Source organism: Gopherus evgoodei, chromosome 5 (assembly GCF_007399415.2).
Source record: "Gopherus evgoodei ecotype Sinaloan lineage chromosome 5, rGopEvg1_v1.p, whole genome shotgun sequence".
In the NCBI taxonomy this organism is placed as follows: domain Eukaryota; kingdom Metazoa; phylum Chordata; order Testudines; family Testudinidae; genus Gopherus; species Gopherus evgoodei.
This window is the reverse complement of record NC_044326.1, coordinates 135793757-135819879: the sequence shown is the minus strand read 5'-3', so window position 1 is coordinate 135819879 and position 26123 is coordinate 135793757. Positions and strand designations below refer to the sequence as shown.

The following is a 26123-nucleotide window of genomic DNA, read 5'->3' as shown; positions in this document are numbered from 1 at the left end:
CTGCCTGAAAAGGGGGGGGGGCTCACAGGGGCCACCAGAAAAAAAGGGCAGGGACCCATGGGGAGGAGTGTTGATGTGGGGGTGGCACGTGATCCTCATTACCCCCCCATACTGGCGCCCCTGGCTCCTATGTTTCATCAAGGAGTATCTGATGTGAAACAGCATGAAGGTATTTAAGAGGCCAACTCAAAGAGTTCCTCCTACACAAGCATTCAGGTCTTGAGCAGTCCAGATAAACAATGCATATTACAACAAAGCTTAAACTTGTTCTTATTAATAATTTAAAAACAGTAGCAGCCTATTTAATTTTAAAAACAGCAAAAAATATCCACCTCCCTTTCTATTTCGTAAAAGGAGTTTTGAAGTTAAAATCTCCTCAGCGTGATAGATATGTTTGCTTTGATCTGCTTAGCTCTTGGAAGTCCCCAAAGCTCCAGGCTGCTGGCCTATGCTGCCCAGGGTCCCTATGGACAGTTCTGTCCACCATTAGGGAATTTTTTCCTGAGAACCCCCATAACATTTAATGAGCCCCAGTTTGGGAACCACTGCTATAAAGGAAGTTGAATCCCTCCATTGAAATGCAATGTTTGGGTATAATACCATAAAGTAGTTTAGGATACAGTTCTACTTAAAAATTGTCTTTAATAAGTCCTACATACGTTGAAATGGCTCCTTTTCCAACTCCCATATTCCATATAAACAGACTGAATACTACATATGGGGGGAAAGTGAGTAGTTAAGCATGTTGATGTTTTATATACAAAAGGGGGCATCAAAGGGGAGGCGGAGTGCAAACTGGGGGTGGGGTGGGGAGAAGTCACATGGAGGGTGGCAAGGGGAGGTCACGTGCCCCACCTTGTGTCTCTCCCATGAGTGCAGTATCCACAATAAATGATTTCTGCTTGCACCACTGCCCTGCTGCCTCACATTAGATGTTTCATAGTGCATTTTCATCCTGTTCCTACCCCACTTTGGATCAGGAGTATATCAAATTGCACAAGGATACTTTTAGTGCGTAACAGCAGGGTCCACATAGATACTTAATGTGAGGCAGACTAGTGTGGGGTCGATTTATACCCACCTGGCTGAGAACTAAGTGTTCATACAGACAAGCCCAAAGTCAATGAAACACTTTTGTAAGTCCTGTGTTGTTATTAGCTATAGAAGTGAGGGAGGAATTGGACTGAATTGCCTGTTGTGTTCTTCACTGTTGTTACATTCATGACAAAAGGAAGCAATAAAACTTGTGGCAAAGTTGTTGATACTTGAGAATTATGGGGCTTGTCTACCAGGGGTATGTATACCCCAGGGGGTATGCAGAGGTCTTCCAGGGGGTACATCAACTCATCTAGATATTTGCCTAGTTTTACAGCAGGCTGCATAAAAAGCACTAGCGAAGTCAGTACAAACTAAAATTTTATATAGACAAGGACTTGTTTATACTGTTCTATATACTGTTCACTGAAATGTAAGTACAATATTTATATTCCAATTGATTTATTTTGTAATTATATGATAAAAATGAGAAAGTGAGCAATTTTTCAGCAATAGTGCGCTGTGACACTTTATATTTTTATGTTTGATTTTGTAAGCAAGTAGTTTTTAAGTGAGTTGAAACTTGGGGGGCATGGAAGACAAATCAGATTCCAGAAAGGGATATAGTAGTCTGGAAAGGTTGAGAGCCATTGGTCTAAGCTACAAAAAATTAAAAATTCTGTCCACAATATTCCAAAATTCTGCTAATTTTGTCAAATAAATTTGGAGGTTCCAGCATGGCATTGGTGAGCACAGTTTACTGGCTGCACAGAGGTGGGACATCACCCTGCAGCTCCCTCTGGGACGCAGACTCAGAGGTGAGGCCACACCCAATCCTGATACATTGCAAGGATTGGGCCTGCCCCAGAAACACCCAAAGGTCCTGCCCCTCTATGCCAGGTGTGGGCAGGCAAGTTTAGTCCGGCAGGATCCAAGTGTGGAGGGGTTTAGTGTGCGGGGATCCAGGTGTGGCTTAAGAGGGTTCTGTGTGGGGCAATCTGCGTGCAGGCAGCTCAGTGGGGGATCCAGGTGCAGGGGTTATCTGGATGCACAGGGGTTGGTTGGGGTGTTCTTGGTGCAATGGTAATGGGACTCTGCAGGGGTGTGTGTCCAGATGAAGGTTGTTGGAGCTCAGTGGGGGACAGGGGTCTGGGTGTGTGTTGGGGGATAGAGCTCGGCAGAAGGGGTCTGAGTATGGAGGGGACAGATGCTGGGGGAGTGGGGCTCAGTGGGGTGGGGATCCGGGTGACTTGTTGGGGTGATCCAGGTGCACGGGGAGTGGGGCTCAGCAGGGGAGGGCCTGGTGTTGACCGAAAGAGGAGTAAAAATTAAAAGTGGTTCAGATCTTTTGGTCTCAGGTTCCTCTCCTACCCGTATCTATCACCGGGGGCTTGTATCTCCATATAAAATTCAAACAAACAAAGGTACAACTTAGTTTATTAAAGGGGGGTGGGGGGAAGGTGGCAAAGACTCCCTGAACAAACAAGGTAAACCAGAGGGCAACCAGGCAGACAATAAAACAAGGTAGGCTGTAACAATCAGGGAACTACATATACAGACAAGTAGTGATCACAATACCATCTCTAGCAGCTTGGCTTCCTGATGTCTCCTTCTCCTTAGGGTGGCACAGCACCACAAGACTACTGGATCTCTTAGATGGAAGCAGGATCTTGAGACAGTATCAGACAATCGTTTCTTCAGGTAAGCTGTTAAATCCTTCCTGCTCCCCAATACCTGCGACGTCGTGTGTGCAGTAAGTGAACTCCATAGGAGATGGATCAGATGCATGTAAGTAAGTATATTCCCTTCAAGTAACCCTTGTGGGGTGAATGGCCTACCCTTAATTACCTGTTCTGTACTCAGGGCCGGCTTTAGGAAGTGCAGGGCCCAATTCGAACAGTTTCTACGGGGCCCCGGCAGGGAAGACAAAAATAAATAAATAAATAAATAACACGTTAAAAAACCACGTGGGGCTTGTACTCACCGGGCGGTGCTCCAAGTCTTCGGCGGCACTTCGATGGCAGGTCCTTCACTCGCTCCAGATCTTCGGCGGCACTGAAGGGCCTGCCGCCGAAGTGCCGCCAAAGACCCAGAACAAGCGAAGGCCCCACCGCCGAAGTGCTGCCGAAGACCCAGAGCGCCGCCAGGTGAGTAAAAATTAAAAAGGCGCCTCTAGCCAGGGAAGAGATTCTCACTGGGCGCAGTGCCCTCTGAGGCACGGGGCCCAATTCGGGGGAATTGGTGGAATTGGCCTAAAGCCGGCTCTGTCTGTACTCTACCACTCAGATGGGCAGCCCCAATCGCATCTAAACATTGCCTTATATAGACTCTTGATCACTAAGCAGATCAGATGATTGACAGCCACTGTCTTTTCCCACCTAAACAGGAAAAAGGCGCCAAACTAGAATAAGGAGGGAACAAGAAGGGCTCACAAAAATGGATGCCTAGTTGTCCTTTAGAGGATCCAAGATGGCCTTAGGATTTTTCCCTCTACAATCCCCTCCTTGGTGATGATGAAATGTAACTATTTACATAATCAGAAGTCGCCACATCCTTAAGGCATATTGGTGTATCTAAACTTATGCTCAACCTCACTTAACTTGGCCTTGGTCCAAGTATACAACCATGTATACAAGATAAACAAAATTAATTGCACACCCAATATAATACAAAATGGATGTGCCAAGAAATGCCAATTCTCAGACATATCAGTTGGACAAAAGAAAAAGGAATTCCAGCAGTGAGCCATCCCTGCTGTCTTGAGCATCCTCTTTAAAACCGCACCAATTATATTGATGGAGTGATGGACAGCTAGCATGGTGACCCTGCCTTGTTTCCACATGTTATTAATTTGTTGTGCCAAATCAGGGTGGTTAACAAGATCTTTCAGCAATGAAGCACTGACACCCAGACTTATAGGCTCTAAGGCCATGTCTACATCTAAAATTTTGCAGCGCTGGTTGTTACAGCTGTATTAGTACAGCTGTATAGGGCCAGCGCTGCAGAGTGGCCACACTTACAGCAACCAGCGCTGCAAGTGGTGTTAGATGTGGCCACACTGCAGCGCTGTTGGGCGGCTTCAAGGGGGGTTCCGGGAACGCGAGAGCAAACCGGGAAAGGACACCAGCTTCGCCGCGGTTTGCTCTCGCGTTCCCGGAGCCACCCAGCAAACCGCAGGGAAGGAGACCTGCTTGCTCGGGGTTCCGGGAACGAGAGAGCAAACCGGGAAAGGAGACCAGCTTCGCCGCGGTTTGCTCTCGCTTTCCCGGAGCCACCCTGCAAACCGCAGGGAAGGAGACCTGCTTGCTCGGGGTTCCGGGAACGAGAGAGCAAGCCGGGGAAGGAGACCAGCTTCGCCGCGGTTTGCTCTCGCGTTCCCGGAGCCACCCTGCAAACCGCAGGGAAGGAGAACCGCTTGCTCGGCGGTTCGGGGAACGAGAGAGCAAACCGGGAAAGGAGACCAGCTTGATTACCAGAGGCTTCCTCCTTCCACGGAGGTCAAGAAAAGCGCTGGTAAATGTCTACATTGGATTACCAGCGCTGGATCACCAGCGCTGGATCCTCTACACCCGAGACAAAACGGGAGTACGGCCAGCGCTGCAAACAGGGAGTTGCAGCGCTGGTGATGCCCTGCAGATGTGTACACCTACAAAGTTGCAGCGCTGGAACTCCCTCACCAGCGCTGCAACTTTCTGATGTAGACAAGCCCTAAATGTTTATATAAGTGATATGCAACCTTTATGGTATGGGATGTCAACTTCTCAGATTTAAACATAATGTCACACCCTCCAATGGTAAACACAAAACATAAACACAGATTAGGTTGCACAAGATTTGATACATTATAATAATAATTAACAACAAAATATTTACATATACTTCTTATACATTCGCAATGATCATTGACAACTACCACCTGTGAACAACTCCTCGGTTGTGGATGCAACTCATAGTGACATCTGCCTTCTTTCAGGCTTAAACAAATGTGTATACCTGGTGCTACTTCAGCCAGGCAATCGTATCCTATTGACTGCCTCCATAGACAAGAACTTACATCTATGGCATAATTCTTTATATCTACGGGGTTACCCATTTAGGAGTATCAGTAGGTAATATAACCAAATCTGGAGCTATTATTCCCAGGGTAAGTAAAGGGTACACCCAGAGGACGTTGGCATTAGTTATAGTCAGGACTCTAGCAGTTATTTGCCGAGTACCGGGAAGAAAATAAAAATCAGTAAGTTCCCACCTGGCAGAATACTGTTTCTCAAAAGGCGAGGCACTCCCCATCATCTTGGGAGAATTCCTTGGAGCCCAGACCTTACCATGTTGCTCGCAATTGACTGTAGCCATAGTTGTGCTTCAACACACGCATGCGACCAGGCAGAAGAGCTTTCTAATACCTCAAATGCCTTCTCCACATGATGCCAGTCTTCCAATTGTTTAGCATTCCATGACTTAATTGCATCAGTGATATTATATGACAAATCTATCACTCTATCAAGGGCAGATGTTAATGGTTGATTGATTGAGAGATGCTCTCTTATGACCCAATGTCCCCATTTTTGTTGTTAAAGACCCTACTCCAAGGGTGCTTACAACACCTAAACCTGCACCTGCACCTCCCAGAATCTGGGCAGTAAGGTCCCTTTTTACCCTGTTGTACCTTGGGTTAGCACTTAGGAGCCAAGATTCCCAGCCTGAGACAGATGGCACCACAAATGGGGTGCAGTTAGACATGATGCCAGAAATTAGAGATTGCACATCCACAACCACTCTTCTAATGGAGTATACTGGGTTAGATCTGACCACTCGTTTAAGATTCTGATTGATGACCAGAGGTCCCACATGATTACTATATAGAGGTGGTACTATAGTTACCTCAATGGTTTAAAGTAACCCAAAAGGACCCGCCAGGGACCAGATTCCAGAATTTAATTGTTGTGTTGGTTTCAAGCACACCAATACACTCAAGCATGAATATCACTCCTGGCTCTTCACTAAACAAAAACTGTTTTTAACACCAGAGGAACTACAAACTTGGGAAGGTTGCTAATACAATCCACAATAACTCCAAAAGACTATACAGAGGTATGTAGCTTAATGTACATTGATGATTGATGAAACTGAGCACGAATAGACAATTTGAATAGGGACAACCCCTCTCTTATGAAAGGTTCAGTATTGGAGCTTAGACACATACACCATTGATAATAACTAGAAGTAACTGGCCCCCCAAAGCACTGCTGTGCTGATAGGGTAATATTCCAAGTACAGCTATTCCAGAGTAATACGACTTGTCCCAGATGGACCAGTTTCACTACTTTCTATATTACGAGAAATCGGTTTTGTACCTGTGACTTTGCCTACAATATTTTCAGTTTCCATGATCCAAATTAGGTCACATTGACATTCATCCTGAACAGTATAAATCATTGCAGTGACTGTTTTATTAGCACACACTATACTATGAGTAGCTTCCACAGATATTAAAAACTTTGGAGTAGCCCACCCAGTTCTTGCATTTCGTGTCAGTTCAATGTTACAGAAATAATGTTCATTAGGCTGTACATAAACAGGTGTATTTACATATATTACAAAGATAAGCATCCAGAATGTTCGATGGATGAGATTTTCCTGCAGGTAAATAGAAGCGATATTTGTTAATGATTTAAGACACACGGCTCAGCTCCTTTCCATGGTTTTAGTCGGCTAGAATGAAAACATTTTATGTTTTTTCTTCTTATCGGGGATCTCTATTTGATACACATTAGGGCTGGCCTTATTAACAATCATAGCTGGGCCTACCCATCTAGGGCTCAGAGCATGACCCTTGTCAGAGCAGTATTAATAAGAACCTTATCCCCTACATCCCATTCCATAACCTTCACATGTCCGAACTTTCCGTTCATGACCTTAATATTGGATTTCAATTGGGCAGCCACTTGTTGTATGTCACTGATGTCACATAATATCTGGGATATGTAAGTATCTATTTTAAGTTTAGGTTGGTAATCCCCTGGGGGCTGTCCGCCTACCCACTAATGTTCTGGAGTTCTCATGGGTCGTCCCATTGTGGCCTCAAATGGAGTAAAACCATGAGATGCTATTATCGACCTAACAGCCATGAGTACAAGAGGAAGCTTTATATCCCAGTCTTTTCCCTGAAAGTCATCTGACTTTTCTTAATGCAGCTTTTAGGGTCCTGTTAGCCCTCTCGACTGAACCAGAGCTTTCGGGGTTGCCTGAGATATGCAAGTGTTGCTTTACTCCCAAAGCCTGACACAACACTTAGGGTGATTTCACCAACGAAGTGGGGACCTTGATCTGAATCAATCTCTAGAGGCAGTCCGAACCTGCACTCTTTCTTTTCCAACAAGTCTTTGATCTGCTGATCTTGCTGCTGAAGCTGCTTGATATCAAACTGGTTATTTACATCAGGATTTGATAGCTGAATCTTAGAGACAGGTAATGGGGTGTGTCTCCAAAGATGGCTCTCATTAGCAAAGCGGCTTCCTTTGCTGAAAGGTCCACTTGATGGGTTGAGCTTGGACACCTCTGTGTAATCCTTACAATGGGCTTTTACCTTGCACATGTAAGTTTGTCCTAACCTGTCGGATGCCAGATTCCAGGCATGTTGGAGGTAGTTAGCATACTTTATGGGCTTTCCGTCCAACAAGCGCATTTGATTCTGAATCCATACAGGCATCCAGTCACTTAAGGCTCAGATCACCCAATCTGAGTTAGAGCAAATGCAAATATTTTCTTCTTGCTTTTCTTCACAGAAGACAGCCACAACTGCCACTATTTCAGCTGCCTGAGACTAATATGGTTTTACTGTTCCCTGCAATGTCTTCTTTGAAGTCGGCTGTACAGCAGCATAACCGGCGTATATCTGGCCATCTTGATGGTAACAACTGCCATCTACAACAGCTAATTTCATCTCCTTGATCTCCAGGAAGCTGGCTTCCATCTTAAAGCGAGACTCGACCACTAGAGTCAACAGTGGTAATGGGCACTGGTGGTCCTGACCTTCAGACAATAGTGCATATAGAAGGATGCTGAACTGGGGAGACTTGTGTACCTTGATGTCTCGGTTCACCAAACTTAAGGTCCAGTTAGAAAGTCGAGGGGATGACACTCGCCCTTCATTAATCTTTCCTGACACCATGTATTTAATAGGGGTGTGTGATGTTAAGATGACTGGAGCTAGCCTCATTAAATATTTCCAGTGGCTGACTGCCCACACCAGCGCCAGGACCTCTTTTTCACAGGGGCTGAATATTCGTTCCACCTGGGTGAGGACTCTTGATCCATAGGCAACTGGGCGTAGTCCACTGCCATGGTCCTGTAAGAGTACTGCACTGATCCCATCTCCATCAGTAGCCAGCTGCAAGTGAAAGGGACTCTCAGGCTTAGGGAAAGCTAAAGCCGGAGCCTTCGCTAATGCTTGCTTCAAGTTATGGAACTGTCATGGTATAAACCCCTGCTCTGAACTTTAGCGTCCAAAAGGTGGGGTACCAGCATGAATTCCTCTAAGCTCAATTACCAGCTTAGTACTTGTAGCGCTGCCACCAACCAGGAATACGAGTGCCTGGTACACTCTGGTCCCCCCAAAACCTTGCCCGGGGACCCCCAAGACCCAGTCCCTCTGGATCTTAACATAAGGAAAGTAAACCCTTTCCCTCACCGTTGCCTCTCCCAGGCTTCCCCTCCCTGAGTTACCCTGGAAGATCACTGTGATTCAAACTCCTTGAATCTTAAAACAGAGAGGAAAATGCACCTTCCCCCTTCCTTCTCTCTCCCCCTCCCAGACTCACCCTGAGAGAGACAGTAATCCTAATATAGAGAGAAACTAGCCTCTCTCTCCCCCTTCCCTCCTTTCTCCCCACCAATTCCCTTGTGGATCCAGACCCCATTCCCTGGGGTCTCACACCAGAATAAAAAAAAAATCAGGTTCTTAAACAAGAAACTTTTAATTAAAGAAGGAAAAACAGTAAAAATTATCTTTGTGAATTTAAAATGGAATAGGTACTGGGTCTTTTAGCTATAGACACTGGGAATACCCTCCCAGCCTAAGTATACAAGTACAAATTAAAATCCTTTCAGCAAAATACAAATTTGAACTCCTTCCAGCCAAATACACATTTGCAAATAAAGAAAACAACCATAAGCCTAACTCGCTTTATCTACCTAGTACTCACTATTCTGAACTTTTAAGAGCCTGTATCGGAGAGATTGGAGAGAAAGCTGGTTGCACATCTGGTCCCTGTGAGCCCCCAGAGTGAACAACAACCAAACACTAACAGCACACACAAAAACTTCCCTCCCTCAAGATTTGAAAGTATCCTGTCCCGATTGGTCCTTTGGTTAGGTGACAGCCTGGCTCACTGATCTTGTTAACCCTTTACAGGCAAAAGAGATATGAAGTACTTCTGTTCTATTAATTTTTAACTATCTGTTTATGACAGGAACGCTTTCTGGTGAGTGACCTCCCACTTCCATTCTTGTTCAACTCTTTGTCTGGTTGTTTTCCATTTGGAGATAAATGGATGCCCAAATATGTTACCATGGTAACATATTTGGGCATCCATTTATCTCCAAATGGAAAACAACCAGACAAAGAGTTGAACTAGTTTGTAAGCTCCTAGTACCTAGAGACATTTCGACATTACAGTCATTCTTAGGCCTTACAGGATTCTCCTGAGAACTTATAGAAGGTTATGCTGTCATCGCAAGACCTTTTATAAATTACTCCAGAAAGGCCAAGAATGGAAGTGGGAGGTCACTCACCAGAAAGTGTTCCATAACTTGAAGGAAGCATTAGCAAAGGCTCCGGCTTTAGCTTTCCCTAAGCCTGGATTTTTGCTGGGTTAACTAGGAAGCCAGTGGAATGGATTTTATCCAAAACTATCCCAAGAATTTGCAGATTCTCCTCATGATTCACCGTGTCAATTAGGATATCATCCACATAACTCAATATCTGGTTCTGATCTGGCATTCCTCTCCACATTCCAGAGACATAACAGTGACATAAACTGGGGGTGATGTGTAGGCCCTGGGGAACGCAGGTCAAAGTCAACTGACGTCCTTCAAAAGCAAAGACGAACTTGTGCTGGGATTCTTGGTGTGCTGATATGCGAAAGAAGGCGTTGCACAAGTCGAGTACTGAAAAGCATTTAGCACCTGCAGTAATGGCAGCCATGATGTCATTAAATTTTGCCACCACGGGGCCATACGAGGGGTTACTCGGTTAAACTCCCTATAGTCTATGGTGAGATGCCATGCCTTCTTGTCAGCCTTCATCACCAGCCAAATAGGTTAGTTGCAGGGGCTTTCCACTTCAACTAGTACTTTCTGCTGCACTAGTGCCTTGACTTGCTTTTACACTCTCTGCAACTTCTGCAGTGTACCTATACTGTTTCAGTGGCCATAGATCAGGTCCATCTACATGTACCATTGCATGTATGTGTGTGCACTGCAGTTTGTTGCTTGCAAAGGTTCCAAGCTGTTCCTGGACTATACAGTTAACATCGGTCTCCGATGGAGAAATGACAAGCTCTTCAGGGGGTCTTTAAAGCAGATATCCTGTGGGAGTCTGGTATGACACAGTTCTGTTCCCTCTTGCCTCCTACGATCAGCTGTCTGTTGGGGAGATCTACAACTATGCCCAGACTCTTCAGATCAATCCCTAAAATCCCCTGTCTGTCAGGCAATCTTTGGCTCCCAAAGGTAGCCTGAATGGTAATTACTGTTAACATACATAATATAGGCACTGTAAATGGAACAGAGCAACAGCCTGCCTTGTTCTAAATTTATCTAAATTAACTGGCACTTTAACGGGCAAACTGGGGGGCAGGGGTCAGTCCCTTCACAAAAGGCTCAGGGATGCTGGTGGTTGCTGGTTCCTGTGGGTCTTCCTGTGTCCAACTAACTTTTCCAGTAACTTGTTGGTTGACAACCCCTCTATGTCTTCCTTGTGTTAAAACTGAAGCGGAGTTTTATTGCTAAACAGTTGTTTTGCTATTTAGCTTAGTTTCCTTCTCTCACCTGTCCCTTGAGGATGCAGAGAGGGGAAGAGCCTGCCTAGGCCTGTCCATGCAACCTACCCAGCCTCACCTGCTGACAGAGTGGAACCCTGTGCACCAAATTCTGCACCCAATATTTTAACATTCTGCAAATTTTATTTGTCAAAATAACACTATATAATTAAAACTGGTATGATCATTTTGGTCATTTATTTCAAAATACCTGTCAGCAAATATGTCTATAACAACAGATACAAACACACAAATTCCCCCAGGAGTAGAGAGGTAAAGAAAACCCTACAACAACCTACTCCCTGCTTCTCTGCCCCCTCCACCCTGCCAGAGAGCATCTAGGGGAGCACGGGGAGGAGGGGTCAGACACACCCCCTTCGCCCCAAAGTCCAGCCACGCTCGCCCAGCTCACTCAGACCCTCTCCCCTACCAGAGGCCAGCTGTGCCCTCCCCCCCACAGACTCTGCCCCCCTAGAGCCCAAGGATCCAGGAGAAACAGCCTGACGCTGAGCCCCAGGCCCGCAGAGGAACCCTCCCAGCCCCTAGTGGCGGCCAACATCTCTGCAGCCCATTTGCAACGTCCGCGAACTGCGGCCTCGCGCAGTGCCCCGGGAGCAGCTCGGGGGGGGGGGGTAAACCCCTCTATGGCGGGTGGGGGGCTGCGACCCCTGCGGATTGGCCCAGGCCGGGACCCGCCGCTAACGCCTCTGCGCTGAGGCTCGAACGGCCCCAACTCCCCTGCCCCCGCCCCCGCCCCCGCCCCTCCCGCACCGCTCCCAGCGGGCACCGCGGAACCCAGGGGCACCGCGCGGGCGGGGCAGACACACCAGCCCGGCGCAAGATGGCGGCGACCGAGAGCGCCCTGTAGAGTCACGTGCTAGGGCCTGCCTCACCTGATGTCCTGGAGCCCTTCCGGGCGGCCTCTACGCGATGAGGTCACACGCCGTCCGCATTGTGACGCCAGAGGCGTAAACAGAGCGGTGCATTATGGGAGGGGGATTGTTTCGCGCAGGAAGCAGCCTCCATCTTAGAGGCTCTCTAGCCACAGGTTTGGCGGCGCGGCGCGGCCCGGTCCGGCCCGGCCCGCAGCGAGACCCCGCAGCCCTGTCTCTTTCCGCGCCCGCCTCTGCAGCGCGCCCCAGCGCCCCGGCCCGCGCCCCAGCGGCCCACCTCGCCGGCGCTGTGAGCAGAGCGCGAGGCGGCCGGCCCCTGAGGGGAGGCGGCGGGATGGCGGCGGACAGCCGGGAGGAGAAAGGTAGCGGGCAACACCAGGGGGCGGGGCATCGCTGCCCTGCGTGCGGGGGGGGGGCTTACGGAAAGGGGTGGATGGGGTGTGGGGGGGGGTCGGCTGCCCTGCGGGGGCGGGCAGGAGGTGGGGGGGGCGGAGGGTCGGCTACCCTGCGGGGGGGGGGACTGGCTGCGAGGGGGGCAGGGGAGGGTCGGCTGCCCTGCGGGGGGGGGACTGGCTGCGAGGGGGGCGGGTCAGTGGGGGGCACTGGCTGTGGGGGGGAGGGTCGGCTGCCCTGCGGGGGGCGGGTCAGTGGGGGGCACTGGGTGTTGGTGGGGGGCACTGGCTGTAGGGGGCGGGGAGGAGGTGGAGGGACTGGCTGAGGTGCTCAGTTGTTCTGTGGGGGGATGTAGCGGATACGGTGGGACTAGCTTGGGGGGGTCAGCTGCCCTGCGGTGGGAGGGGAGGGGTGTGGAGATTTTTATTTTGGTTTTACCAGAATAAATTTAACTAATTACAAAAATCGTTCATAATTTTCTTCTGAAGTGTCAACTGTATTCCAGGGATGAAGGAGCTGGATGTAGATCTATGTGTGAAATCCTTGGGTGGGCTGTATATATAATTTGTTCTATTAGACTTGTTTACAGGTCTGTTGCATCTTAGGCGCATTTAAAATGCACAATTTCAGCTTTACTTGGCAAAAACGAGAGAAAAAAAGGGAGAAAAATAACAATTTAAATGCTGTTTCTGTAGTGCAGGCGATTCCGCTTACCATTACACTCAATGTAATTTTGACTATACGCAATTTTCGCTTTATGTGCTGACTGCGGAACGTAACCCCAGCATAAGATGAGACAGACCTGTAATGGGTTACTGCCCTGAGGTTGAAATAGCCACAATTTTAACCTTTATTTGTACTGTATGCATGTCAGATTACCCCATCATGCAGTGATACCTTTGGGGGGGCGGAGCAGGTGCTCTGCATGCCCTTGTTTAAGGCTCTCTGGTGGGGTTTCTGAGTGCACAGATTCCAAGGTAGGAGCTGCAGCTGCTGTGAGGCACCTTCATGTAACAACTTAGAGATGACTCCTTATATTTATACATTTTGTAGCTCTTCTCAAGGTGATGTGCAATCCCACAGAGTAATAGACTGGAATTACTGAAAGGGGGAGGGGAAATGGACTAAATATCAGGGAAAAGGTAGAGGCCTCAGTACAGTCTATAGAGTTGGAGACCACCAGATTATCTAGTCCAGTGGTTCTCAAACTTCTTGTAGAGGCGACGACCTCTTTCAAACAGCAAGCCTCTGAGTGCGACACCCCCACCACTCCTGCTTATAAATTAAAACAGGGTTTTTTAATTTAATGGGGGCTGTTGTTTCATGTCCTCCGGGTAATAATCTCATGACCCTGTTTGAGAATCCCTGATCTAGTCTCATGTCCTGTATATCACAGGCCACCAACAGCACCCACACACTTAAACCCAACCACCAAAGTTAGGCCAAAGTATTACATTGCTTAGATTGGACATCTCAAACTGCACTCAGCCAAAGTAGTGCAGTAGAACCTCAGAGTTATGAACAATTTGGGAATGGAGGTTGTTCGTAACTCTGAAATGTTCATATCGCTGAACAAAACATTCATTTGGTTATTTCAGTAATTTACAACTAAACAGTGACTAATTCAGCTTTGAAACTTTACTACGCAGAAGAAAAATGTTGCTTTAAACTATCTTAATTTAGATGAAACAAGCACTGAAACAGTTTCCTTACATTATCAAATCTTAATTTTTAAATTTTCCCTTTATTTTTCCATGAGTGCTTAACACAGTACTGTACTATATTTGTTCTTTTTTGTTTCTGCTGCTGCCTGATTGTGTACTTCTGGTTCTATATGAGGTGGCTGACTGATCAGTTCATAATTGTTTGTAACTCTTGGGGTTTTCCTATAAGCAGTATAGCAAAGGGAACAGTCCTGTGGTTGGCAGAATTAGCAGCGTACTCAATGTTGTCAGAGGTGTTGTTGTCAGAGGCTACCAGTGTGGTGCTCTGCTCTGCTCTCTCCTTGTTGGTATCACTCGGCTGCGTGCGTGTGTTCCCTCTGTGTGCTGCCCCAGCTCTGCGCAGATAGCTGACACAGCAGACCCCGAGAGAACCCCCAATGACCACAGAGTCTAGTAAGGTACGAAGGCACGTCGGCCAGGTTTATTGCCGTATGGACACAATTGCAGTTCCCTCCAGATTGTTACTCTACAGGGCATACTACGAGAAAGTGTCGCCGGTCAATGGACTCGGCTCAGTCAGTGGCGGGACTTTCCACTGCCCCCCCGGACGGACAAAGACATCGCCCCAGGGATACATTTTTATACACAGGTACAAACAAGTTACACATCACTCCTGACGTATTGAGGTGCAGCCCCTCTACACAGCAAGGTACAGCCCCTCTACGTAGTAAGGTGCCGCCTCTCACCTTGTACATGTTGGTTTGATCAAAACAACTCTATCCATCATTTTACCCTTTTGCCCGTCATTGGGATGGGTCGGCCTGTTCTTTCTTATCTGTGGAATGTTCCAGTATAAGGTGTTCTGGTACCGTGTTTATACTTCAGTATGCTAGGTGAATATATGTTTATGCAATATCAGCCCTTTCCTTGCCAACATCTGTGAACCGAGCCGGCCTTCAGCTCACAGCTTGACTTTGCTTTCTAGCTAAGTCTTGACATTACTTTAGTTCAGGCCTCAGGCCTCATACTGGGCCTTTATCAGGGCCTTCACTTACTACACTCAAACCAGCCTTTTCTGTCTCAAACTTCCTTAGTGTTGCTCAAAGGATGAGCATGGCTATACAAAGTGATGGTGATGGTAATGGTAATGTCAGTGAGTCCATAGCTATATGTGCATGTTAGTACTACTTAATACATCACATTTAAACATCAAAAGGGAATTGTGAGCTTTGTCTCCAGTCGTGGCATCTCCTCTGGTGTCTGTCTGCTTCTCTGCCTTTTGGAACCAATACTGCAATATGATAGTTCCAAGTGCTCTGATGATGCTTACTGCCATGTGCATGTGTACTTGCTAATATAGTATGTAAAAAGTTACATTGCCAGGTTAATATATTCCCTCGGTTTAGGAATTGTAAATGCAAGCTTTTATAAATTTCCCATAGCATTTGCAAACCAGATGTTATGGCAAAGGTATGATAAGTGAAAAGGAAAATTGATAAATTTCATTTTTTACTGTTCAGTGCTGAGCAAAAATCAAACGTTGATGGATTTTTTCTGGTTTTAATACTCTAGTATACAATTGGTTACATATATGTAAGAATTATTTTTTTAAAAAGGATTAGTTTAACTAGGTCTTTAAACTGCAAGTCATGCATGTGTATAATGTAATAATGTCACTGGTGGTTAAAGTCGGATGCTCTGAGAATACTCAGCAGATACAAATGCTGTTATGGGTGGTATGCTGAGATCCATTAACACTGGGAGGAGCTATTTAAACTGGATTGTGAAAACAACTAGGAGTCCTTATGGCTCCTAGCCCACAAAAGCTTATGCACAAATAAATTTGTTCGTCTCTAAGGTGCCACAAGGACTCCTCATTGTTCTTGCTGATGCAGACTAACAGGGCTACCACTCTGAAATCCGGATTGTGTACTGGTTGAGCATAACAGATACGAATGTGTCAGAAACAAGACTTAGCACTGGTCTACCGTACAGAGTTAGGTTGACACAAGGCAGCTTACAGCGACCTAAATCTGTAAGTTTCTACACTGAAATCTTGCTTCCGCCAATGTAAGTCTCTCCTATGCCGACTTAATAACTCGAGAAGCAGTAGCTCTTAGGTAGACATAGTGTCAGTGTGGTCACTGCGTTGCACTGCTTGAATGTTACTGGCTTTCAGAAGCCATCACACAATGCCCCACACGGACAGTTAAATTGGTCCAAGTACTCCTAGTTAGGACGTGCATCACCGACACATGGAACGTAGTGTGGACCTGCAAAAGCAACTTCATAATTGTGGTGGCTGTATGTCAATGTAACTTAGGTCAACATAATTTTGTAGTGTCGCCATATCCCTAGTCAAACACCCAAAGGGTTATACCCCAACTTACAACCATTATTGCTCATTCTCTGCCTACCAGTTACTACATACAAGGCCTGCAGCAGTCACTGTCTGAATAGCAGGGTTGCATGGGTTGGGGGAGCTTGCATATCCTAGGAGACAATAGCTAGAGCTATTGTTGGCTGATTATGTGATTTATGTAGATTGCTTTGATTGCATTATGTGCTTTTTAACTGTTCTCAGGGATTCAAAGCAGTTCCCTGTACTAGGGCTGGTTAAAATTTTGGTGCCATAGGAGTATCTGAAACATGTCTTAATGCAACCTGAGCTAGTGGTGATTCCAGTGGTACTGCTTGTAGTTACTGGGGTAGCTGGTGTCACTAGTTGCTTTGACAGTGCTGGCTATCCCTCATGTACATACACACTGAGGTAGCACCATGTTATTGGTGGGTTGGGGAGCTCTGTTGAACAGAAGTAGTACTCTTTGGCTGTTTGGGAAACTGGAGATTCAGGACCAAATGTACATCCACAGAGGAAAAAGACACGGAACCCCCCTGGAAGATCAACCTTTCCACACATTTTACAATAAATGACTGAAGTCGCCAATTCTAATTTGGTTCTTGTCCAGCCCTGGGGGTTTCCTGAAAGATCTAGCTGTGGAACAATCACCCTTTAAGTTTGCAATACCCCTGCACCCAGTTCTGAGCCAGTTGGTGAAGGAGTTATGATAGCACTGATACTCCACTGTGGATATTGCTAAAGCGATGTAAGCAAAAATACAACTTATTTGGGGATGCTGCTGCTTCCCCACAAGCCGGATGGCAGTGCGCTATAGCTGGGGCTAAGATTTGAGACTTGCCGCTTGGCTTCCCTAGACTGAGAATTAAGATCCTAAGATGTCCCTGGAAAAATATTTTGTTGGGCTACAGTGGCAACAGATTTTGTTGCAAACTACCTATTCTTTCTGGACGAAGCTCAGCTCAAGCTATGGAAGAGGGCGTGTACCGTTATGGAAAAGCACAATGAATTCTGACAGATTTTATGAGCACTTACACAAGCAGGTGTGTGGCTCTAATGTCATTTGTTGGTAACACTGGCCTTGGGCTTAGGTGCTACGGAGACAAGTGTTTGCTTCTGTCAGACTTTAATACACAGTAACTAGAGCTTGAGGACCTGCTGTGTGACATATGGAGCTTCTTTGGCAAAAGGGTGTCTCAAATACTATAGCAAAGCTAGACTGCATTTTCCTTTTCCACCCCTCCTACTCTAGAGGGCAAGTGCTTATACTAATGAGTTTGGATTCAGACATGGCTGATAAGGACAGAATCAGAATGTGTGGCTTCTTTTTCCTCAGAAATGGAAGAGTTGCAAGCCCCTGAACCCCAAGCAGGAGAACCTCTGATTTATTGTGCAGTTCTGAATCTTCAGAAACAGGCTAGTTTTGGAGAGTAGAGCCCTTCTGATTCTGCTTGGCTTCTGATTGCCTCAAACACAGGAGACCTCAGCATTATTTGGTAGGACTCTGTGGTCTTTCCCCAAAACCTTCCCCAGACCATTTCCTTCAAGAATGCACTCAGTATCTTCTTGATGATGAGTGAGTACAGCAAATCTAGTCCTTTCTGGCAAAGACCTCCATAAAGCTTTGTACTATTGAGGGAAAGAGGCATGGTATTTCCAGATACTTTCGGATGCAGGACAGGCATCAGGGATGTCTCCGTCACTTACACCAACCAGTGCCTTGAATGCAACAGTATGTCTCACTAAAATTGACTGCATTTCTGCACTGAAATGGACAAAATTGTTTGCTGCCATTCTAAATATAAAGTTTGTATTGTATTATCCTTTTTAGCACTTTTTTTTGCTGCTTTTTTTAGTCAGTTAATTTCTGGTTTTTGAAGATACTCATCTTTATTCATTCATGTTCTGCAGAATGTATAGCAGTACTCAGAGAACTCAATACTTGTAAGTGTACAGCACCACAGATCTCTTCGGTCCAAGAAAACACCCTAGGCATGTGTAAATGTACAGTAAGCACCACATAATTCATAGTCTCAGTGAAAGTGTAATAGTGTATAAAGGTAGGAGAACAGAATAATTAATTGGATGGGAAGGGGTATAAGTGTACACCAAGCACTGCACAATTCTTAACAGGCCCGAGAATTTCAGGGCTATGTAGAGCACACTCTGTGTCACATCACACTACTGTGGCAGACTGTTAAAGTGCTCTTTCAAAGCCTCCCTCAACTTCATAGCTCCTCACTGAGCTCCTCTAATAGTCATTGTGTCTGGCAGTTCAGACTCACCAGACAGCTGCTCCTGTCTCTACCCTGGCAGCAGCTTTTCCCTCTTTGTCTCACACATATTGGAATTGGGTTTGTTTAGGAATTGGGTTTGTTTAGTTTGGAAAAGAGAAGACTGAGAGGGGACACGATAGCAGTTTTCAGGTATCTAAAAGGGTGTCATCAGGAGGAGGGAGAAAACTTGTTCACCTTAGCCTCCAATGACAGAACAAGAAGCAATGGGCTTAAACTGCAGCAAGGGAGATTTAGGTTGGACATTAGGAAAAAGTTCCTAACTGTCAGGGTAGTTAAACACTGGAATAGATTGCCTAGGGAAGTTGTGGAATCTCCATCGCTGGAGATATTTAAGAGTAGGTTAGATAAATGTCTATTAGGGATGGTCTAGACAGTATTTGGTCCTGTCATGAGGGCAGGGGACTGGACTCGATGACCTCTCGAGGTCCCTTCCAGTCCTAGAGTCTATGAGTCTATATTATGCAGGACAAAACAGGCAGCTATCACTGTTGGGGTATTTCTCTCTCAAGATTGGATCGCAGTGAGTAAATAACACCAACATGCCTTCAAAAGTACAACTGTCATTCAGCACCTGCTGAGCTGGTAGTTGAATCTTTCTTTGGTGTTGTCAAGGTGGCTTTTATATGGCTTCAGGAGCCAGAGAAGCATGTGATATGCTGGGTCCCCCAGGATTACGGCTGGTATTTCAACATCACCAGTGATAATCCACCAGTCAGGAAAGAATGTCCCTGCTTGCAACTTTCTGAACAATCCTGTGTTCTTAAAGTTGCAAGCACAATGCACCTTCCCTGACTAGCCCACACTGATATCAGTGAAATATCCCAGGTGATCCACCAAGACTTGCACCCTTTCTGTTGATGTGTACTCTGTGGCAAAGTGGTGGTGCCAAAATAGGGGTAGGCATGCCGTTTGTTTGTCCCACCACAGTTCAACAGCACCATTGCTGCAAATTCAACCATGACGTCCTGCACATTGCGGAGAGTCACAGACCTGCATAGCAGGACATGATTAATGACCCTACACACTTGCATGAAAACCGCCCCCACTGAGGATTTTCCAACTCTGTAGTGATTTCCCACTCACTAGTAGCAATCAGGCTTTGCAAGCTTTCCTAATGCAATCATCACTCGCTTCTGAACTGTCTCATTTGTTGTTCATCCACTGGAGAGGTGAGCTCTGCACACAGATCCAGGAATGTGGCCTTTTGCATCCTACAGTTCTGCAGCTACATCTAGTCATCCCAAACCTTCATTGTGATGTGATCCCAGCAGTCAGTGCTTATTTCTTGGGCCCAGAATTGGTGCTCCGCCGTCTGCAGCTGCGTCACGAATGCCACCAACAGCCTTGAATTGTTTTTCACTATGTCCATCAGCAGTCCGTCCTCGAAAAAATCATCATGTTCCCCATTGTTGTGGTTCTTCCTGCATTTCTGATAATACTGGAGGATAATGTATCCTGTATTTGCAACATTCGTGAGACTATACCCAGCTGTGCAGACTTCATCCTTCAGTTAGGGGGTGGACAGTGCCGTGTGGGTTTGTGGGATCTCTCTTTAAAATAAGTGTGAATTATGGGATAGAGAAAGTTGCATGCTGGGAACTTGACCCCAGCTCCAAGTGACCCCTTGATACTTTGTTAGTCTCACTCTGTTCAGACAGCCTCCCTTCTTGCTTAGTTCCTGTAGAACTTTCAGAGCAAAAGGCTGTATTCCTGGTAGAGAAGCGTCTGGTGTCTGTGACCGCTGGCTAATGGAGTTCAAAATTGTGACCAGAGCACCATCAGAGTCTGAATAGACACTACTTTCTCTTGCAGGGTTTTACTTCTCTTCATGTAGGGCTCTCAAACAGGCCGTTGGTTCCTTGCCAGGCTTCTTTTGCATGTGTTTCCCTTAAGCACTTTTCCTTTGACAAGATAAGCTCTCCTGCCTTTCCCCTGTCTCCTGGACAGAGTCATTAAGTTCTGTCATCTCCCTGATCTCCCTTTGCTGCATTCTTTGGTCTGGAATTTTTGTTATTCGCTGCTTTGATGGCAGCATGCAGTTCCCATGACGTTGGGACTTGGAAGTTCCATAATCCCTCTGTTTGGCAGAGACCATATCACAGAAGTGAGCTGGACTTTGACCCTCATACACTTGATGCTGTCACCTTGCAGCACTCTCAGGTTGAATTTGGTTGACACTTGAAGCTAAATTTAAGGAGGAAATTGAAAAGCTGTAAAGTTTCATTGATATGTTAATGCATTTGTAAATTTAATGACATTATAAAAACTAATGCTGGTTACAAACACTTTCGGAGAATTTCTTCAAAATGGATTATTGATAATATTTGTAATTTGTGTATATTATTTTCAGATGGTGAACTGAATGTTCTGGATGACATTTTGACTGATGCTCCAGACCAAGATGATGAGCTGTATAATCCTGATAGTGAGCAAGATAAAAATGAGAAAAAGGGTATGTGGCTTTACTACTCAGATATCTTGCTAAAAAGTAGACAGCAAAATTTTACAGGGCAGGGTGATTAAAGTCTGCAAGGTCACAATGTTCATAACCCGGGTAATGGAATCCCAAACATTTTTTGTGCAACTGCATTATAATGTAATCTCTGACCTTATGGACAAACATAATATAGTAAGGCTTCTCTTTAGCTGAAGATCATAGTGAATCTGGGTTTTCTGCAGATATGGCTGATCTTACAAATTACTTTTTTTCTCTAGTAAACTGAATACAGGAGTAGGAACAAGGAAGTCCTCTTTTCCAGTCCCAGCTCTGCTAGTAACTTTGTTTGGTCTTGCTCTTGTCACTTAGCCTTTCAGCATCAGTATCTCTGTCTCTCAGTATGGAAAACATTAATGTGACTGGGAAGTTAAGGACTTAATATTTGTAAAATGCTATAATCTTGAAAGGTTAATTATTTTTAAGAGTGCTTTGGAACTGAAACTTCAAGTCAGTAAAGCTGATTTTAAGGAGAAATATTATCAAATGTAAAAAAGTCTTCTGATCTGATGTGTAAAATAACTTTGAACTTGGTCTCTACTGGTCTTTATTTAAGGGTCAAAAAGAAAAAGTGACAGGATGGAAAGTGCTGAAAGCAAAAGACAGAAGCCTTCTATGCATTCATCAAGGCAAATGATTCCAAAGCCGCCTAGCTCATCAGTTAGCAATAATAAAAGAATGGTGAGTACAAAAGGAAAGCCACTGTCGGAGTACAAGAATGAGGAATATCAGAGGTCTGATAGAAACAAGCGCCCAGATGATCGAAAGACCCGTATGTCAAGCAGCAGTTCAAGGGAACCATATAAAGGACAACTTGAAAAGACTTGCATGAGGAAAAGAGATGTTGACAGAAGGGCAAAGTCTTCCACACCAGATGGTTCTGAGGTAGTAAAAGTTATTGCAGCCTTAGAATTAAAACAATTGTTTGAGGCTTTTATAAGGCACATTCTCTTAAGGCACTTTGTGCATCCAGACAATGTGTTCTATGACTGCTGATTGATTTTCTCTTTGAACATCAGAGAATTAGGCACGACGTAGATAGAAGACTGAGCAGATCCAGCCATTCTTCTAAAGAAGAGGTGAACTCTGAGGAATATGGCTCAGAACATGAGACTGGCAGCAGTGGTTCCTCTGAGCAAGGGAACACAGAAAATGAGGAGGAAGGAATGGAAGAAGAGGAAGATGATGAAGGGGAGGAGGATGAAGAGGTAGAAGAAGAAGGGGAGGAGGAGGAGGAAGAATACGAACAAGATGAGAGAGATCAAAAGGAAGGAAATGACTATGACACACGAAGTGAAGCCAGTGATTCTGATTCTGAATCCGCATCCTTCACAGATGGGTCAGTCAGATCTGGTTCCGGCTCGGATGCTTCAGGTAGATTGCTGCTTATTATACTACTTGATATCTGATTTTTTCTTACTTGTTGTAAATCTACTGATATTTCAAGATTGACTTCTTTTTGACTTGTGCTAGTGAGGATTAGCTTTGACCTTGGTCATCAGGTGATTTTTTTTTTTTGTTTTTTTGTTTTTTTTTTTGTTTTAAGTGAATTTTTACAGAAGACAATATAATGGAACATTAATACTAAGGCTTGCCTGGAAATAATGACTTTCTACTATACTAGGCTCAAATTGCTGTAGATGAACTGGATTTGGCTTTGCTGGCTTAACACTTAAAGCTTCTACAGTCAGTACTACTTGACACTTCTTATATAGATTTGCTTATGATTTATCTTTTAAAGTTGATGGCAAGAAGTTCAATATAAATCTAGATGTATGGCTGGGTGGAATAGTGAGGCTTTTGCCTTAGCAATTTCTCCAAATGTGTGAGAGAGAACATGGCTGGGCCTTGGTAAAAATGCAGTTAGTGTTCTCATTCATTTGAGAGAACACCACACAACTTGGAATGATGAGAAGTCCAGGATCAAAGTAACTGGGGAAATTGGGACTTAAGAAAATTGCATGGCAACTGCCTGCACCATGCCTGGTTTTCGCTTTCTCTGCTAGTGTTTAATTTTCAGGAATATTAAATTCCTCTCAGAATTTAAGAATAAATGAAGCCCTTTTTATGGGGTGCTGCTAAATTTATTGACTACTTGGTTCTTTTGGTATAGACTAACTTGGAAGGTTGAATGAAATCTTGAAAAAGATCATATAATATAATTTTGCTCAATGGAGAGATCACTTGATGGCATTTCTTTATTGTTGTTTGATTTTGATGAGAAGCATGCTTACAATCTTGTTTAAAAAAAAGTTCCTGTCATGTAGCTTCCTTGTATTGAGAGCTTCATATCTGGTCCTCCTGAGTAGTTTAGGCACAGGTGGGCCAGCCTTGGTATTTGGAGTTAGACAGTGAAAACAGCCTAAAAAAATTAAAAAGGTGTAGTAATTTTTTTCCCCAGGAAAAAAGTTTGAGGTATAATTTAACTTTATGGGGAGAAGAGACCTATTGGCAATGTTCCCCAGTGGGCTTTTTTTATTTATTATTACTTCTGTCACTTTTCTGAGCTTTCAGATACAGAGAGTAGCATTCAGGAGCAGTGTCACTGGTCACAACACAGTTCTCTTATTTTGGTGTCACTGCATATTTCTAAAGCATTGGAGAGAAGAACTAAAGCCACCCCAAACCTAGTGAATCACTTCTGTATCTTAAACTTGGTATGGAACTTGCAGATTTCTTGCTGTTTAACTTTCCCTCATGAACTACAAGTTTTGAAAATTAGGGTAAATTATTGTACATGATATTTGGGGAGGGCCTTAAGACAGAAACCTAAATCTTATTAGAACCATATACCCTTGTAGTTATCACAAATCACACTTGTCTGTTGCCAGTACTTTCATCCATTCTTGCCTTCCATGTGTGATATTTACAGTACTGCTTATCTTTGTTTTGGGATTTTTAGATGAGAAAAAGAAGGAAAGGAAGAGAGCTAGAGGTATCTCTCCAATTGTTTTTGATAGAAGTGGAAGTTCTGCATCAGAATCATATGCAGGTATTTGTTTTCCTTTCACTGCCTGTCATGCTGACTTGTATCAAATCTTGAAATGTGAACACTGTAGAAATTTGTGGGGTATGCAGCTTAATATTTTAATTGTTAATTTTGTATTGACTTTCGGCATGTTCTGTGTGGATAATTTTGGGGAAGTAGACTTTCTTGTTACTTTTAATGCTATTCTGTTGCTTAAGTGGAATTTTCACTTTTTTAAAAAACTTGGAAGATGATGATTCAGTGACTAGTTTTCTGAGTAGGAAACTGTTCAAACAAAAAACAACCAAAACAACCCAAAAAACTAAAACCAAAACACTCGTGCACATTGAGCAGTATTTTTGTGTGTGTGGGTGCGCGCCCGGAGGAATAATTTGTCATGAATGAAAATTGTATGTGACAAGGCTGTAGAAATTGTATCTTATTTCTATCAAGGCTCAATCTGAACAAATGTACTTTGGCTAAACACAGGTTCAGAAAAGAAGCATGAGAAATTATCATCTTCCGTTCGTGCTGTCCAAAAAGGTATCATTTAAATTTGAATTTTTAATGCATGCCCCATCACAAGCCATTGTCTCTGTCTATTCATTATGTTATGTCGAAGTGGTAATGTTCCGATATAACAATCTGAATACTTGATTTGTGAGTGTAAACAGTGATGCATCTCCATCCTGATTTATTTTTGCATGTCATTAGAGGTGCAAAAAACATGTCAATTATTTGCTTGTTGCAGGAGCAGCAAAGAAGCAATGAGATGCTTTTACTTGAAAAGAGGAATGTATTTAACAATACTCTATTCAGCAATGCCTGATGCAAATGTTTCACATTACCTATCTTGGCACTGTAAGCTGGGATACAAGTATATCGGAACATCACTAGGCTATGTTTGATTTTTATCTGAAGTTACTTACGTTTTAATTTTTATTTTATTTTTTTTACATAAAAGCTTGGCATTGTGTTCTCTTTGGCATAGATTTCAAGGTTGCAGCTGGGGGTGGAAGGTTTTAACTCTTGATTTAGGTAGGGGTTGGGAGGGCCTCAAAATAAACACCCACTACCTAGTGGAAATTTTTAAAAGTTTAAACTTGAGCTTATTTAAAATTTGTTTTTCAGACCAAACCAGTAAACTTAAATATATTCTCCAAGATGCAAGATTTTTTCTCATCAAGAGTAACAACCACGAAAATGTCTCTCTTGCCAAAGCTAAGGTACGTCAAACTTTTTTCCTTAAACTGATTTTTTTATCACGAAACTTAGTACAGAAAGGGACTGACACTCAAGTCCATATTATCTCCTGTGCCAAAATTGCAAACCTGTTTTTAGCTTCCTAATTCTCAAATTGTAGCTGCTCTGGCTCCAACACAAATTAGAGCAGCTCGTTGACTGCTCTTAACTTATGCCAGCAGGCTGTAATTACTAACGACTGTATGCCAGGTGAGAATTAGAGTGTACTTTTTATGTACTACTGAGATGCCTCCTATATCTAGAGGGCGGTTGGTGATGGATGACATGGCAGCAGGCCCAGCCAACTTTATGCCACCTGAGTTATTCTCTTCCCTTCCCAGGGGCATCTCAGCTGGGAAGCTTCAGCCAGATTCTGGCCTCTAACTATACCTCTTTCAGTACATGGTGAGAGTTTGATCTGTATGTAATTCCAATTAAAACAAACAAAAAACTGAGTGCCTGAGTTGATGTCTGTTACTCCTGTGACAAGATTCTCTTAATATTAAATTTTGGCAAAAGAAAAATTTAGGTTATTATATTACAGAATCAGTTTAATGTTTGTGTATTCAGAGGTCTAGATAATACTTAGTCCTGTCTTGAGTGCAGGGTACTGGACTAGATGACCTCTTGAGGTCCCTTCCAGTCCTATGATTCTGTGTTTTGGAGTATGGTCATGTAGGAAGTCAGTCAGGAAAATAAGTTCTTCTTCAAATGATGGTCTCTATCTGTATTGCACTG

The 26123-nt window shown here is 44.4% G+C and overlaps 1 protein-coding gene across 3 annotated transcripts in view; it reads left to right on the top strand.

Annotated features, from left to right (window-relative positions):
• Positions 1–12226: 12226 nt before the first annotated feature.
• Positions 12227–26123, top strand: part of YTHDC1 (YTH domain containing 1) — a 35448-nt gene continuing 21551 nt past the window's right edge. The window contains exons 1-7 of one of the 3 annotated variants that reach the window (XM_030565354.1): positions 12227–12330; positions 21032–21133; positions 21732–21856; positions 22195–22549; positions 24078–24167; positions 24633–24686; positions 25275–25369. In XM_030565354.1, coding sequence (XP_030421214.1) covers positions 12303–12330; positions 21032–21133; positions 21732–21856; positions 22195–22549; positions 24078–24167; positions 24633–24686; positions 25275–25369 — 849 coding nt within the window. In that variant the 5' untranslated portion in view covers positions 12227–12302. Of the gene's footprint in view, positions 12331–21031; positions 21134–21731; positions 22061–22194; positions 22550–24077; positions 24168–24632; positions 24687–25274; positions 25370–26123 lie in introns of all 3 variants that reach the window. The other 2 variants (XM_030565352.1, XM_030565353.1) reach the window with 2 other exon arrangements.